Below are 17,708 nucleotides of genomic sequence, written 5' to 3'. Positions count from 1 at the left end.
TATATCTTTTACCTTTATGCCGTCTTCTCGCTGGTTTAAATCTAAATTTCAAAATATACGCAGATGACATACAATTTACAATTCCATTTACTGATTCCTGGTCCAAAATATTCTCCCTGTTACAACTTTACTTATCAACAATAAAAACATGGCTGTCATATAATAGACTAAAACTAAACACATCCAAAACAGAACTAGTTTACTTATCTACAGTTCCAGAGTCAATTCACCAACCACCTCAATTGTTTATATTTGAAAATCAACATATTCCCATTAAATTTCATGCAAAAAACTTAGGAATGATTATAGATTCAAGATTATCTCTAACCAAGAACATTTCAGAAATAGTAAAAAAAATCATTTTTCAAAATTCACATGTTGAAGAAACTTAAGCTGTTATTACTTCCAAACGACTTTCGTCTCGTGACCCAAGCACTGATTCTTACTCCGTTAGATTATTGTAATTCTTTATACCTTGGCCTACCTCTATCTTCAATTCAACCACTGCAGCTTGTGCAGAATGCAACCGCTCGAATGTTATACAATGCACCACGCAGAGATCATATCACACCAATTCTGTACCATTTAACACTGGCTTCTAATACCTTATCGAATATCATATAAAATTCTATCAATGATTCATAACTTATTACATAATCCTAATTCAATCTGGTTATGTTCTTTACTGAGAATCTATAAACCTAACAGACAGCTTCGATCTATGGACAAATGCATTTTGGAAATCCCATCAATAAAATCTGCAAGCCTGGCACTGACAAGAAAACGAGCTTTTTCAGTTGTAGGTCCTATTTTATGGAACTCGATTCCGGAATATTTTCGTCTAACAGTAAATCGTAATGAATTCAAAAAAGCATTGAAAGCATATTTATTTACATGTGCTTATAACCTATCGCAATGAACTTTTAAACCCGCCTGTTCCTAAGTACCCGTTATTAAGACACTGTAATTATTTGTATTTTAAATGATGTAAGTGAACGATATTGTGTATGCTTTATTATGTAAACCGCCAAGACGGATAGACTACTACCCCATGGTGCGGTATATAAAAACTTTTAAATAAATAAAATAAATAAAAATGTGATCGCCGCTACTTATACCTTCAGCGTGTTGACCGCTAGCTCTTTGTCTAGCCCTTCCTGTAAAGACTGCAGGATCAAGGTGATCTCTGCTTTCATTGGAGCCAACTTTCTACCTTTGCTTCAGGCTTCGAAAACTCGCCAAATGCGACTGTATGTGAAGGAAATGGTCCTCTTCCTGGCCTTTAACAGAGTAGCGATTACTTGGGCTGAAGACCCTCTTTTGTTAAATTTTCTTCTCTCAATAGCCATGCCATAAGAGTCTTTACGAATTTATCCTGCTTGAGGAGTTCTGAAACCCTTCTGAATGAGATTGGTTCTGCCTTCTTCAGTCTTATCAAAGATGCCTTGGCCAGTCTGATGCTATTAGTATCACCCGTCCTGGTGCTGAGAGATCTTCCTGATCACCTTGCCTATCATCAGCCAAGGGGGAAATATATATTCTATCTGATCTGCCAGTCAGGGCGGGGACAATGCATCCACTCCCCTGGACCCCTGTTCTTTCCTTTGGCTGAAGAACCGATTGGCCTTGGTTATCCTCTTTTTTGCCATTAAATCCCATTTTGGCGTGCCTCATGCCCTCCTTTTAAGCACAAACAGCTCCCATTCTCCCAGGTCTAGCTTTAGTCAGCTGAGGAAATCCACCTGGACGTTGCCCACTCCTGCTATGTGCATTGCAGAGAGATCCAAGAAATGCATCTTCACCATCTTCATAAAGAGGTCTGCCTCTTTTGTTAGGGCTGCACTCCTTGTGCCCCCTTGCTTGCTCACATAGGCCACTGCTGTGGCGTTGTCTGAGTGAATCTGAACTACTTACTTATGGTCGCAGAACTTCAGGTCTCTTGTTTTATTAAACTTGCGAAGCAGTTTTGTTTGTGAGCAAAGTTTAAAATGTGTGCAATAACCACTCGAGGTTGTGGTCGGTTATCCTGTTGTACCCCCAGCTGGTGTACTCTCTCGATCTGCATCTAGCCTTGCATGTCAGGTAACTCCAGTGCCTTCGGCAGCCATTTTTCAAGCGTCAGAGCGAGACCTTTATCCAACAACGTTTCAGGCAGGCCAACCACACGTATATTGCTTCGTCTCAATCTGTTTTCCAGGTCTTCTATTTTCTCAGCTTTCTCTTGCAATGCCTTTTTGAGTGCACAGTTTCAATTGCACCAAGTTAATCTCCTCTTCGTCATGACACAATCTTGCTTCCATGGTATCCATATGGTTATTAAAAGAGTCCATGAAGACCCTTAGCTCCTGAATCTGGTCAGAAATGTTTTCAAATTTCTGGTCTAGCGCTTGTTCAACAGCAGTGGTTAACATTGAAACCACAGCTTCGTTCAAATCCACAGGAGTTTCACCCCCCCCCCCCCCCCCCCCCGTGCATCCGCCATTTTCTGCTCTTGTTGTTTTATATACAATTCTGGGGGACATTGCCACCTGGTAACCGCCCAGATCACTGTGTGGGAATATTAATTTTCCAGCGTGATATCTGAAAAATATCCAGGGATCCCAAAAATAGAGATTAATTGCATGAAAACAGGAACAGCATCCGAAGCTTAGCGGACGTGCATCTGCTCCGCTTCACCGCATCATGTGACCCCTGCCTTTACTGCTGCTAGCGACTCCATGGGGAAATGGGGAAGTACCAAGGCCTTGTTTACCTGCTTTAGGTCCAACACAAGCTGAAAGCTCCCTTCCTTTTTGGGTACTAGAAAATAAATGAAGTATACCCCCATACCTTCCTGGCCGGGTGGTAACGGGATAATGGCCTAGAGCTGGACTAATCTGTCCAATGTATGCCTGACGGCCTCTCTCCTGCTTGCCTTGATGAGGAGGAAATGAAGGAGTCTTAAGAGGAATTTTAAACCTGGGTGATACCCTCTGCTTATTATATCCAGGATCCACTGGTCCTTTGTTATCCTGGCCCACTCCTGATAAGAAATCTGTAATCTGCCCCCTACCTGGGGAATCATGGAGGGGGGCCTGCTCCCTGTCATTGCACGCTTTTGTCGCTAAGGGGAGCTCAGGTGTTCCCTTGCTTTGGAAATTGTCTGTTGCCTCGAAGGGGCTGAGATCTGCCTGGGATCCTAATTGGGCGGGAGATCTGCCTCTACTCCCTGGGCCCCTGTCTACAATTACCCTTCCTCGCGAAGCCTCTGGGCTTCTCCTCCAGTAACCTCTGGGGCCTCGTTCCTCCCCAGTCTTTGACCATCTTTTCTAGGTCCTCTCCGATCAGTAGTCTCCCTTTAAAGGTAGCACCCCTAGCCTGGTCTTAGATGCCAAATCTGCTGCCCAGTTTTTCAGCCATAGTAGCTGTCTTGCCATGACCTTGGTTGCTACTAATCTAGCTCATGCTCTTTTGAGGTCATACATCGTATCTGCCACAAAGGTTGCTGCCGAATCTACTTGGGTTGCATCTGCCCTATCTCCCGAGGGACCTGCTTCCTCGGGCCCCTGGATTTCTAGCTGAGACCAGATTAGAAGAGCATCATAACCTCCACAAATCTATGCCTGGATCACCAAGGATAATAGCTCAAAATCTTTCTTCAGTAACGTCTCCATTTCCTGTCCTGAGGGTCTTTCAGGGCTGCTCCACTTTCTACTGACATTGTAGTTTTCTTTGCTACTACTGCGATAGCTGCATCCACTCTAGGCGGATTTAGAAGCCTATCCTTATCTTGCTGTTCTATTAGGTACAGCCTCTGCATAGCTCTATGGCTTCTAAGTCTAGACTCTGGCACATCCCACTCTGCGGTCAGAATGTCCTGGATTGCTGAATGGATGGGAAATACCTTGCATGGTTTCTTTATCCCTGTCAAAATGAGATTTCCCTTCATTCTAACTTTGGGCAATTCTTCCTTCAAAATTAGGACCTGCGAGACATTTGAAATTAAGGCTCCCAGCTCATCTGACCTATACAAATGCACAGCTGAGTCCCTGAAACATATTTAAAATAACAGACGTATGTTTTGTCTGATCACTCATGTTTCTTAAAATGCTACACATCTTACAAATTCTGCCTGGGGTATGTAAAATTATGAGCACAACTGTATGTTTGTTTGAGTGCCTATGTGAATGTGTCTGCATGAGAGGCTATGTGTGTGTGTGAGATCCTGTGTGCAATGCATGTATGTATGTGTGTGTCTGTATGAAAGCTGCTGTGCATGTCTGTGTGAGGAGAACCTGTGTACATGTCTGTGTGAAAGCTTGTGGTCGAAGATATGGCAGCTGAGTGGTCGAAGATATGGCAGCTGAGATTCAATGCCAAGAAGTGCAGAGTCATGCATATGGGGTGTGGAAATCCGAATGAACTGTATTTGATGGGGGGAGAAAGGCTGATGTGCATGGAGCAGGAGAGAGACCTTGGGGTGATAGTGTCTAATGATCTGAAGTCGGCGAAACAATGTGACAAGGCGATAGCTAAAGTCAGAACAATTCTGGGCTGCATAGAGAGAGGAATATCGAGTAAGAAAAGGGAAGTGATTATCCCCTTGTACAGGTCCTTGGTGAGGCCTCACTTGGAGTACTCTGTTCAGTTCTGGAGACCGTATCTCCAAAGAGACAGAGACAAGATGGAGGCGGTCCAGAGAAGGGTGACTAAAAAGGTGGAGGGTCTTCATCAAATGACTTATGAGGAGAGATTGAAGAATCTAAATATGTACACCCTGGAGGAAAGGAGGAGCAGAGGTGATATGATAGACTTTCAGATACTTGAAAGGTTTTAATGATCCAAAGACAACGCCAAACATTTTCCGTCGGAAAAAAATCAACAGAACCAGGGGTCACGATTTGAAGCTCCAGGGAGGAAGACTCAGAACCAATGTCAGGAAGTATTTCTTCACGGAGAGGGTGGTGGATGCCTGGAATGCCCTTCCGGAGGAATTGGTGAAGACCAGAACTGTGAAGGATTTCAAAGGGGCGTGGGATAAACACTGTGGATCCATAAAGTCTAGAGGACGTGAATGAAGAGCGGGTGGCTCGCGGGAATGACGGCTACTACCTGGAGATAATGCCCTTATTCAATAAACATACACACGGTTAACGCGACTCCAACATTGCTCTAAGCTTCAACGGCAAGAGGAAATGTGGAAAAAAGGATTTGCATTCACAAAAAAGCGAGGAGTAGCTTGCTTGTTACGGTGGGTACTACCCCAAACCACATAAGCCTGATACTTCACTTTCAATGCATATCCAGCATAGCTCTCTGCTTCAACGGCAGGGGAAAAAGACTGATACTTCACGCATATCCAGCATAGCTCTCTGCTTCAACAGCAGGGGAGAAAGTCTGATATTTCACGCATATCCAGCACAGCTCTCTGCTTCAACGGCAGGGGAGAACGTCTGATACTTCATGCATATCCAGCATAGCTCTCTGCTTCAACGGCAGGGGAGAAAGTCTGATACTTCACTTTCAATGCATATCCAGCATAACTTTCTGCTTCAACGGCAGGGGGAATGAAGAAAAGTGGATCTATATACAGACAGCAACCAACAAGAACTGAATTACATAGTCTGGGTAAACAAATAAGCATGGGTGTAGCTTGCTTATTGCTGTGGTTACTACCCCTAACTAATTAAGCTAGATATTTCACTTAGATGCAGTTCCAACACTGCTCTCTACATTAATGGTGGGGGTGGAAGGGAAATAGAACCAGAAGGTTTCTAAGAGCCAAGAGTAACAGATAAGTATGAGAAAAAAAAAAGTGCAAAACTTGCTGGGCAGACTGAATGGGCCATTTGGTCTTCTTCTGTCATCATTTCTATGTTTCTATATACATGTGTGTATGTATATGTCTGTGCCTGTGACAGCCTATGTGTCACACACAGGCTCCCGCAGGCATGCACACACAAACATAATGTGTATGTGTGAGGGAGGGAGTGTGAGAGAATGTGTTAGTGTGTGCATGAGAGAGAGAGAAGATAAAGTTTGTGCGGTGTATATATTATCGGCCCTATCTCCTCCAATCCACAACAATCTCAGAATGGCTGGAAATCAAAAGATCCCAGGTATGGCAAGCAGGAGATTGTTTAATCCTTATTAATTTTATTTGGTGTAATTTGCTGTTTGTTTTCAAATATTTTTTTGGGAAATAGAACTAATTTATGCAAGTTCTTTAAATTATTGGATGCTTGTCAGCTGTTTTGACATTTATTCTTTTTATCAGTGTGGTTTTAATATTATGAATGATGTTCTATATCTCGTTTTTATTGCTGGATGTTTTGTGAAGAATGATGATGTTTCTGTTTTTCTATTGTTTATTTCTAGGGGAATTTGGTGCTACTATGGAATATAGAATTTCCCTCCTGTGCAGGATTTCCATTTTTTGTGCAGAATTTGGAGTAGGCCTGGCATGCCGCGAGTGAAGCTCATCCCCCTCACAGCGAAGATGGAACAGGCCCCGGCAGCTGCAAGAGGAGCCCATCCTGCTTGCGATAAATATGTGAAAAGTCTGATGAGAGTGAGTGAGAGAGAGCCTGTGTGTAGAGGTGTGTAACTGTATGAGAAAGCAAGGGTATGTGTGCTAGAGACAGAGAGGGGGGGGGGGGAGTCTATGCGAGGAGATTGTGAGGAAGTGTGTATGTGTGTGAGAGATTGGGAACTAGTATGTGTGAAAAAGGGATTTTGTGTGGGTATGTGAGGATGTGTGTTTGTGAGATATGGAGCATGTGTGACAGGATGTGTGTGTGAAAGGGAGCCTGTGTGAGAGACTGTGTGTACAAGATAGAGGGAAGAGAGAGAGAGCATGTGTGCGTATGTGAGAGAGGGAACTTGTATGAGGATGTGTGTGTGTGTGTGTGTACGAGAGAGAGAGAGAGGGAGGGAACTAGCTTGTAGGAGGGTGTGTGTGGATGCGAGAGAGAGAAGGGAGCCTTTATGAGGGGGTGTGTATATGCACGAGAGAAAGGGAGCCTGTGTGAGGGGCAATATTGAGAGAGGGGTCAAACTCTGGGAGTGGAGATAGAGTGGAAGGAGTTGAGCCTAGAGTGGGAGGGGAGAGATAGTGGAGGGTAAAGAAGTTGGGCCTGAGAGAGCAAAGTGAAAGGAGTCTGGCCAGGGGAGTAGGGAGAGAGGGTGGGAGTAACACTTTTACAGTGTTTTTCTAGGGAAATTCTGCTCAAAATATTTAAAACCATGCATCATTAAGTAATAACTTAAAATGTAATACAGAAAAAAAGTTAATTACTCAACGTGTATGCAGAATTTTAAATTTGTAGTCAGGCCTGTGGTTTCTAGTACAGTTTTTGCTGGCACACTTCTATTTATACTTTATGGTCTTTCTATTCTGTATTTGGTTAGGGTCTGTATTTTAAAGGTCCAGTTCTTGTATAACTTTAATTCTTTCTGGCTTTTACAGCACTATAGTCATATCTTCCTCATTTTTATTTTAAAAAGAAGTTTGCTCGTTATTAATTTCACTTGCATATCGAAAATGGTTTTGAATGTTCTTACTGAAATATTTTTCATTCACATATTTTATTGTTGTAATTACCTCCAGAGCTTCTCCTTCTTTCCCCTACTTCCAGGAAGCTAATCCTCAATCAGGCAAAAAATAAAAATTTTCTCCCCTTAATCTCGCTTCTTACCTTTACTTCCCTACCCAGGCGCTGTCCCTCTATACAAGTGCGTACCCCCTTCCTCTTCCTTCCCTGTCCTGCAGCAACAGTCGCCTGTAGCTACCCTACTGTTCCGGTCACCCCTGATTATATAAGCGGCGACTGCCGATAAGTCATCATTCGGCGACTGCAAGCAGCTTCCTCTTCGTTCCGTGTTCTGCAGAAACAATCGCCTTCTGCATCTATCCTAAAGTTCCTGTCGCCTGTGAATGGCTGCTGCCGATGAGGTCATCACCCTGCGACTGCTGGCTGGGCTGGCCGAGGCAAAGAACAAAAGGCGCAAGCAAAATAGAGGGCTGCTAGTACTCAATTACCTAGTTGCCTAGCCCAACTCGCACCAAAATATTTTTCTCGCACCAAAATATTTTTCTCGCACAACGGGGAAAAAAGTAACCCAAATGGGCGTGAAGTAGCCCATTCTGGCAACACTGCTAACGGGTGCAGTTGCTGCGGGCGGCGTGATCCCGATCTCCCCGGGGGGAGGTGACATTCTCCCCCCAGACAGCATGGCAGAGGACACTCGGACATCGTCGTATTCCAAGGCGTTCAGGCCCAACCTTTCCGCGCTGACCGGCAGCCAAAGGATGAACCTGGCCATCCGAGGAGTGCTGCTGTTCCTTATTGGGGTCTTCCTCGCCCTGGTCTTAAACTTGCTTCAGGTTCAGAGGAACGTGACTCTCTTCCCTCCCGACGTGATCACCAGCATATTCTCGTCGGCCTGGTGGGTACCACCCTGCTGTGGCACCGCTTCAGGTATGACACGAAGCAGCTGGCACCCTACTTGGCTAGGTTTATTTAAAAAAACAAAACAGCAGCTTGCGGTTGGCTGCAATGAATTGTATCTAAAATAAATTACCATTATTCAAACGTTGGAAGCTCCTATATATAGCTTTAATGTAACGGGCGATGTTAAAAATGTATTAGATATTTTCTGGCATTTTTGCTGGAGACTCAAAGTTTGAGATGGTCTGTTAAGTGCTGAATATACTTAAGACGGAGGCTATGTATTACACTGTCAGCGTTTTATTTTTGAGACTCTGAGGCTAACGGACAAAGTTTTGCGAAATCTGTAATATCTTTTCTGTGTTGGGGCATGATTCTTATTATTTAGAACATTCTGGACTTAATTTATTAAAGGGTCTTTCCCATTCTCTGGGAGATGCTTGATAAGTCATGTCCTTTTTTAAAATGAAAATCATTAGTTGGGTATATGGGTCTTTTTAGAGAATGAATCTATTGATTATTATAAATATTCTAATGTAAGACAGTTGGGTTTATCTCTCTGGTACCTCTGTGTATAGATGGTCAGTCTAACTTATTGTATGCTAATTGCGTGAATCTCTTCAAAAAAGCAGTTGATACATCACAATAAATAAACCATCTTTTAGTAACCATTATTAGCCATGTAGATTTGGAAAACAGTTTCTCTCTGGTTATGAGCAAGAAGGACTGGTTCTGTTCTTAGGGATCCTACTGGGTACTTCTGACGTGGATTGGTCACTGTTTGAGACTGCACTTTGGTTTGACCCGGTATAGCATTTCATATGTTTCTTATGACTAGACAGGCCATTTTGGTCTTTAGCTTTAAACATGGCAGAATATTTTAATGTGCCTCTGAAATAGTTCATACTACAAAAATTAGGTTTTTGGACTTTTCTTCCAGGACTTAACTAATCTCTTTTAATACACAGCTGCACTAACTGCTTTCACCACATCCTCTGGCAAAAATCTCTGTAGTTTAATTTTGCACCTTGTGAAGAAATACTTTATCTGGTTTGTTTTAAATTTGCTGTCTATTAGCTTCTTGGGGTGTTCTTTAGGTCATGTATTATTTGAAATGGTAAATAACCATTACCCACTAATTAATTAATTGATTTATATTCTGCCTTTGGTTACTTCAAAGCAGATTGCATTAAGGTACTGTAGGTCAGGGGGAGCAAACGAGTTTCCAGGGGGATTGCCAATAGCGGTGAGCCATGACTGATCCAAGAAAGGATGGGCCGGGAAGAGTGCCTGCCTCTACTGTCTGGAGCCAAGTGCAGTGGCATATCATGGGGTGGGATGGCCACATAGGGAAACCCATGCAGCAGCTGGTGGATACTATCCCACTGGTGGCTGAGCTGAGGGCGACACCCTTCCTGTCATCTGTGCAGGCCCTGTGGTATTAAAACTTGCGAGAATAGTATGTTCTCTATGGTGATCTTGCGATGCACGAGATCAGCATGGAGGAAGTGCTAGCCCTGCAAATTTCTTCTGTGCAGGCAAATTTCTTCTGTGCAGGCCCCACAGGGCCTGCACAGAAGAGGCAGTAGCAGTAATGAGTGATCGGCTCCTCTCCAACAGCCATATGGTGGTGGTGAGAGAGGCTCCGAGGCTGCCAGCAAAACAAAGAAGGGGCCTGCTTTCAGTGTTTGTATGTGTGTGAATGGGTGCCTGCTTGGGGGTCAGTGTATGTGAGAATAAATGCATGCCTGTTTGGGGGTCGGTCTGTGTATGTGTGAGAATGAATGGCTGCCTGCCTGGGGGTGTGTTGTGTGTGTGTGTGAGAGAGAAAAATGAATGGCTGCCTGCCTGGGGTTGTGTGTTTTTGAAAATAGATGGGTGCCTGCCTGGGGGGTTGTCTGTGTGTGAAAATAAATGGGTGCCTGCCTGGAGGTATGTGTGTGTGAGGGAGCCAGTTAGAGAGAGAGAGACAGAGATAGTGAGAACTGAGGAAGTAAGAGCTTGTGTGTGTGAGAGGAGAGAGGGTCGTTGAACCTGTGTATGAGAGTGTGCGGGTGTGTTTGAGAACAAGTATGTATGTGTGAGAGAGAATGAACAAGCAAGTGTGTTTGAGAGAGAGAGGATAGGGTTTGTATGTTGCCCTAGCCCCCTAATCCTCATCAATCTCAGGGTGACTGGAAAACAAGAGTTCCCAGGTATGGACAGCAGGAGCATTTTTTGTCCTTATTAGTTTTAATTATTGGGTATTATTTGATGTGTCTGCTGTTTGAAATATTTTATTAGTGCTTGGGAAATTAAAAAAAAATGTATAAGACTTTAATAGATGCGATTCAATTAGGTCTTACCTGCTAATTAGCTTTCCTCGAGTCCTGATAGATCAATAACCTGTGAGATTCTCCCTCCCACCAGCAGATGGGGGCAGAGCGCGAAAGCTTCCTTTCTGACATCACAACCATAAAGGCTGGCCCAGCAGAGTGGAAGTCAGAAGTCTTTTGCCAAAGTATGACTTGTTGCTTGTCTTCTTATATCCCCCCCCCCCTTTTTTTTTTTTAAATTTAAGGAGACTTATCAGCTCATTACCTGGCCTGATTCTTTGTCTTGTCCCCCCAGTGTGACATTTTCCCTGGTATTATAGGAATCTGGTTCACTACTTTCGGCAATAAGGGATCCAGGACATTCCACAAAACGAAAGAAAATGGTAAGTGGAGAACAGCCTGCCTTCGTATTCAGCTGTGCTCCCTTGTTCCTTACGTTTTAACTTACTTATCAAACTCTGTTCCTTCATTCACATGCCTGTTTGTTCTTTTCTTATGGGCGGCATCTGGACTGGTCTGTCAGGCTTCAAGGAAAGTCAGTTAGCAGGTAAGACCTAATTGAACCTTCCTCTTTGTCCTGCCAGACCAGTCACCTGTGGAATGTACCTAAGCTGTACTTGCCCTGGGTGGGATCCCTAGCGCTGCTCCCAAGACCCTAATACTAAAATACATCTCTTACATTTCTTGCAAGTGTAATCCTTTAGTGTTTTGAAAAGTGTGGACAGATGACCAGGTGGCTGCCCTGCAAATGTCCCTAGGCGTAACTGCTCTGTATTCTGTCCCAGTTGCTGCTTGTGCTCTCGTGGAATGCACACTTAGCCCTTCCAGCACTGGTTATATAAGATCTTGCTATTGTCTCTTTAATCCATCTCACGATTGAGGCTTTGAACGCTGCCTGCCCTTTTCTGGGTCCTGTGAACAAGATAAATAGTCTGTTTGACTTCCTAAAGTCATTGGTCACTTCCAGGCACTTTAAGAGGCACCTGCGAACATCTATGAAGCTCAGATCTCTGCGTTTCCCTACGCATTCCTCCTTCCTAAATCCAGGAAGAGGAATGGGCTGATTGAAATGAAATTCCGGTAAGGTGGGTGCCGGTATGATTGTCACTTGAAATGGATAAGAACGGATCCCTCCGGGACAGTGCTTGCAACTCCAAGATCCTTCTGGCCAGACACAGGGCCACTTACATCACTGTATTTAGTGTTGGGTCTTTCAATGAAACCTCTCTGACTAGCGCCTTCGGTTCCAAGTTCAGGTGCCATGGCGGTACTACGACCTTCCGAGGACGTCTCGCCTGCTTTGCTCCCCTGAGAAAGCGTAGCACGACCGTGTTAGCAGCCACCGACATTCCTCTACGTGGCCCTCTGAAACCACGCAATCGCTGCCACTTGCACCCCCAACGTGTTAACCCTTTGTCTAGCCCTTCCTGTAGAAACTGCAGGATTGAAGCAATCCCTTCTTTCATCGGGGCCAATCCTCTTCTTTCACCCCAGGCTTCGAAAACTGTCCCAATGCGATTATATATGAAGGAGGTGGACTTCTTTCTGACCTTTAGTAGGGACGGGATTACCCTCATCTTTTAAACCTTCTCTTTCAATAGCCAGGCCCGTAAGGGAGAATTTTCCCGAATTTGCCGTTACTGTTGGCCCCTACTTGAGGAGTGCTGTTGTCCCTTTGAATGAGATCTGCTTACCACGGATGACCCAGCCGGGCGGAAGGAAACATGTGACATCTGATTTGCCAGCCAGGGTTGGGACAGTGCGTCCACTTCCCTGCAACCCTGGTCTTTCCTTCAGCTGAAGAACCAACTGGCCTTGGTAATCCTTTTTTTTTTTTTTTGTTGCCATTAAATCCCACTGTGGGGTGCCCCATGTGCCCGTTATGAGCACGACTGCCTCCTCTGACAGCTCCCATTCCCCCGGGTCTAGCTTCTGTCAACTGAGGAAATCCGCCTGCAAATTGACCATTCTTGCTATGTGCACTGCTGAGAGATCCAAGAAATGTCTCTTCTATCTCCATGATGAGGCGAGCCTCTCTCGCCAGGGCTGTGCTCTTTGGGCCCTCCTGCTTGTTCACATAGGCCACTGCTGGGGCATTGTCCCTGACTGGGATCAAAAATGGCCTAGGGCCAACCTGATTGCTCTTAACTCTATAATTCGATTGTGGAACTTAGAACCGTTTGGTGTGGCCAGGGCCTCTGAGCAGTTTGGGCCTGAGTGTGTGCTCCCCAGCCCCGATGACTCACATCTGTGGTTACTATTGTCCACTCTGGGGATTCCAGAGCGGCTCCTCCAGAAAGGTTGTTTGAGTTTAGCCACCACCGCAGACTCTGCCTGCTTCGGTACATCAGTGGCAGACTTTTTTGTTGTATTGCTGACTTTGTGGCGACCAGTTGTACAATAGGTGTGCCTGAAGAGGACGCAGGTGCGCTGTTTCCCTTGGCCAGTTACCGCTGCGTTGGAGCCCAGGACCTGTAGATATCTCAGCACACATGGGAGTGGGGCTTGGGAAAAGGCCTGAACTTGCTCCTACAACCTCCCTATCCTTCTGTCTGCTAGATACAGTCTCTCTAACTTGGTGTTGAAAAGTACCCCTAAGTACACTAGCGTCTGAGATGGCTGAAATTGGCTCTTTGCCCCTGTTCACCATCCAGCCCAATTTCCCCAGGACATGAACCGTTCTCTTTATAGCCTGTCGGCTTTCCTGCAGGGAGTCTGCTCTTATTAGCTAGTTGTCTAGGTAAGTGTGCACTTTGACCCCTTCCTTCCTTACGAAGGCTGCCACTTTTATAAAGGCCTTTGGTGCCGTGGTTAGTCCAAAGGGAAGTGCCCTGAACTGGTAATGCTGACCGGCTTTCTCGAAGCGTAAGTATCGCTGGAAATCTCTCCTGATGGGAATATGAAAATATGCTTGTGACAGATCTAAGGCTGCCAGGAATTTCTCTGTCCTTATGACCACCTGTACTGTGTCCAGTGATTCCGTGCGGAAATGGGGAACTACAAAGGCCATGTTTACTTCGGACCAGCACTGGCCGAAAGCTTCCGTCCTTCTTTGGTACTAAGAAATAAATGGAGTATACCCCATGCCTTGCTGACCTGGTGGTACTAGGATAATGCCTTGCTTCTAAACTAACCTAATGCTCTGCATGACCGCATCTCCCCTGTTTGCCTTGTATGGGGAGGAATCAAAGAAATCTAAGGGGAATCTTAATTCTGGATGATACCCTTTGCATATTATGTCCAGGATCTACTGATCCTTTTGTAATTTTACCCACTCCTGATAACCAGCCCCCTACCTGGGGAATAATGGAGCGGGGCTGCTGGAGGCAGAGACTATGGTCTTCCCCTCTGCTGGGCCAGCCTTTATGGTAGTGACGACAGAGAGGAAGCTTTCGCACTCTGCCCCCATCTACTGGTGGGAGGGAGAATCCCACAGGTTCATGGTCTGGCAGGACGAAGAGAAATATTCTATTTGTCAGTAGTTTTAAAATATTCTTTCATTAGTATGGTTTTACTATTATAATTGATGCTTTGTTTCTTGATTTTTATTGTTTGTTTTATGAGGAATAGTGGTTCTGTTTTTCTATTGTTACACTGTAGACAGTCTGGCTTCTTGGGGTTTCCATTTCGTTTTTTTGTTTGCATATTGCATGTGATCCTTTTTTTCTCTGTATTTTGGTGAGGGTCTGTTTCTGCTCTGCACGTGTGACCAAGGTGAGAGATTCTGCTATCGTGTAGTGTTTGTGTAGGGATCTGTAGCAATCGGGTTAGTTTCGTTTCCCCGGTAGGTGTTTGTATAGGTATTCTGGGACCCAGTGTAATATTTACAGGTCAGCTTGTTTGAGTTCTTTGTGTTACTAATGTTACTTTTATGATAGGTTTGCTGTATAGATTTTGAGTGTCTCTTTTGTGGGGTTTTGTTCTAGTTCACAGTGTGTCTGATAGTGGAAGGAATTTGTGCTGCTATTACTATGAGGTGCCTGTTTGAATGTGATGTGATATCTCCCTCTCTTTGTGCTTTGTGTGTATCTGATTGCTCCTTTCAGCAATCCGAAGAGAATCAAAACTGGGATTTTGAGCTTCTGGCTGGCAGTGTGATTGCCTGCTATTTGGCAAATGGTTCAACAGTTGATGAGAGACTTTGACACCAGGCCAGGAATCTAGGATATCATTTTGTGTGTGTATGTATGTATGTATATATATAATCTACTATGTATCCCAACTTTGGGTGGGGTGTGGGGACCAACACATTGTATGGTCTAAGGGCCTACAGTCTAAGTTTGTATCTGAGGCAATGAAGGATGCAAGGACTTGCTCAAGGTCACAAGGAGCGACAGTGGGATTTGAACCCAGGTTCACAGCCCACTGCTCTGATCCATTAGGCTACTCCTCCACTCTATCCCATGACACTTTAATTTGTCAATGAATCTGTTGCTGCCTGTTTCAAAAATGAGCATTATATTGTGCACCCCTCGGGTACCATGCTTCGGTTTAGCACCTGTAATGCGCCTCTTCCTTTATCGTAAATAATGCCAAAGTCTGTCAAACAGGACTTCCTCGAATTGCCCTGCTGACCCCACAGCCAGTCGGATGTTCAGGCTATCCAGAGTGAATATGCAGGAGTTAAATCTGCATAGAGGTATCAACAGATGTAATCAAATGTAACAATCACTGAAGAGACAACATTCAGCAAAACAATTGCTGTAGCATTTAACTTTAAAACGGGAGACTGAGAGAACTCTGAAATGAATTTGCAAACTTGTTACTTGTAATCTCTAACTTCTCATTCAGATCAGCTTTATGCCAGCCTTCAATCACGTCTCCCATGATCAAAGAAACCTCCGTACTGTTTCATGTATCCACGGACACTTGGGCATGTATGAATAACAGCAGGACTTATCACCATTACAAAAGCAGAAGAGTTTCAGGTATTCAGAAAGCAGCGGAGAGCCCAGAGGTTTAGGAGAGCGCTTTCAGAAAGCAGGATGATCTTACTGCATCATCGTTGACCTGGGAATCCTAGCAGAGAAGCAGCGGAATGAGACAAACATCTTTAAATAATTTAGTTAGGAGTCAGAGCAAATGAGTATTTCTATTTCTTTCTCCAAAAGTAATAAGATTTAGGAAACTTCCTCTAGGCACAGCGTGATCTGCTACTCTGGTTAATAACTACCACCCTTATCAAGGGGGTGGGGGGCATTAAGGCTTTGGAAAGCCAGGAGCCAGACGGCAGGCTGACCCCAGTGCTCCTGCGGTGAGCCATGCCAGGGCTTTCCAGGCTGGAGGCATCGTTGCAAAAAAAAAAAAAGAGAAGGGCTACTCCTGTTTTCCTGGCAGTCATTACAAGAAACCCCAATCTGATGAAGGTTAATGATTGCTATTGCGGTAGATCTGCCCAAAAGAAGGGCGCTATTACATCTGAAAACATTTGCCACTGGAATAAAGGGATCACCATTTTTGCTCCAAATGATTTTGTTTTTTTAGTCTCTAGAACTGCAGGAGGCAGGCCCTGACAATCTGGCTTATAAATATCTGTCCCTCTGTACCTAGAAATGTCTTCCTTTCACTTTCCTAAGATAAAATCTAGCTCTACAGATCCCGGCAGGCGTTGCTTGAGAGCTTAAAGATCCGAACAGGTTTAGCCTGCTCATGACTTGGTACCTCCCTTCTCTTCCTTAAACCGAAGGGAAAAGGCTACCAGTGGATTTGTGAGACAGCTGGAGGAGTCTGAGAAAACAGGTCTCCTTTCATCTGGTCTGCCTAAATGCTCAGGTACCAAGTACAGGAATTGGAGTGGCCTCTTTACAGCAGAATCCTTTATAACAAACTTCGGTTATAGGCGCACTTTGATCCCATCCCCTCCAAATTTAATTCTTGTACAGTGTTTCTTACAGCAGTCAGCTTCCACTATGATGAAGTCTCTTGGTAAAAAACAAAGATCTTTTAGCATCAGTCGCCATGTACATGACTTTCTGTCCCTACAAACGTTATCTGGTGTCCTTCCGGACAGGAAGACCCCGTCGTACCACTTTCTTGCCTTCTGACACCGTGTGGCCAGCGTTGAGGTTTTCCAAGCAGAGAAATGACGCACGTGGCCACGCCGTCACCCAGCGCGGATGACAGGACACGTCAGATAACTCCCCTCCCAGAAACGTTCCGGTCAAAAGCGTGCCCTTGCGGATGTTTCCGGAGACAGGAGATCAGTAGACGGGCACTGCTGGAAGAGCCAGTTAACCACTGAATCTGACCCGCAAGAAGGGGGAAAGCCTTTCCCCGGCTCATTCTGGAAGGGTGCACGGGGGCGCGAAAGAGGTGAAACAAACCGTAGTCCGCCCTTTCAGAAACGCCATTTTCGCGTTCTGACCTGATTTATTCCATTTTCCCAGAGGACTGGGCTTGTTCTGATCACTAGGCGGAATATTGAAAAGAAGTGTCTCAACCTTGCCAAGGCAAAAAAAAAAAAAAGGGCCACCAGGCTGAAATTCTCCCCAGGGTGATGCACAGCATCAAACCATAATTACATATACTCGAAAAGAGAAAATAATAACCTTGACGTTGTACTTCGGAGGTCGTTTTTTTGGGTGCTTAGCGCCCAGCCACTCTTTCTCACCTTGAGATTGCTTCTGCTGGCGGCCTGTAGCTCTGCGGTCAAGGAGGAGAAATATTCCCTTCACGCTCGCAGAGTCCTGAATCGTAGCAAAAAATAACTTTAACTGCAAAAGTTCTCGTCGTCATTTGAAGGTGGAGAGCACAGTATTGAGCAATGTACATCACTGTAAGGATTTTGGCTTTAATGATCTTTCAAGGCAAAAGGGCTTCTTAAAAATGGCAAGCATTACAGACTTCATTACAGACTTCATAGTAGCAGTCTGCCCAGCAAGCTCCACATGGTGGCAACTGCTGCTTCCTGCAGACCACCCCCAAGCCTTATGTTACTGGTAGTAACTGCCACTGCTTGCCAGTT

General features: G+C 44.8%; 1 protein-coding gene across 1 annotated transcript in view; it reads left to right on the top strand.

The window, feature by feature from the left end:
• The first annotated feature begins 7,897 nt into the window (after positions 1-7,897).
• INSIG2 (insulin induced gene 2) overlaps positions 7,898-17,708 on the top strand; it is a 52,351-nt gene continuing 42,540 nt past the window's right edge. Inside the window, exon 1 of the mRNA XM_029605341.1 lies at positions 7,898-8,459. Within this exon, the coding sequence (XP_029461201.1) occupies positions 8,213-8,459 (247 nt within the window). The 5' untranslated portion in view covers positions 7,898-8,212. The remainder of the gene's footprint in view (positions 8,460-17,708) is intronic.

This window comes from Rhinatrema bivittatum, chromosome 6 (genome assembly GCF_901001135.1).
Source record: "Rhinatrema bivittatum chromosome 6, aRhiBiv1.1, whole genome shotgun sequence".
Taxonomy (NCBI): domain Eukaryota; kingdom Metazoa; phylum Chordata; class Amphibia; order Gymnophiona; family Rhinatrematidae; genus Rhinatrema; species Rhinatrema bivittatum.
This window is presented reverse-complemented; position numbering and strand designations above follow the sequence as displayed.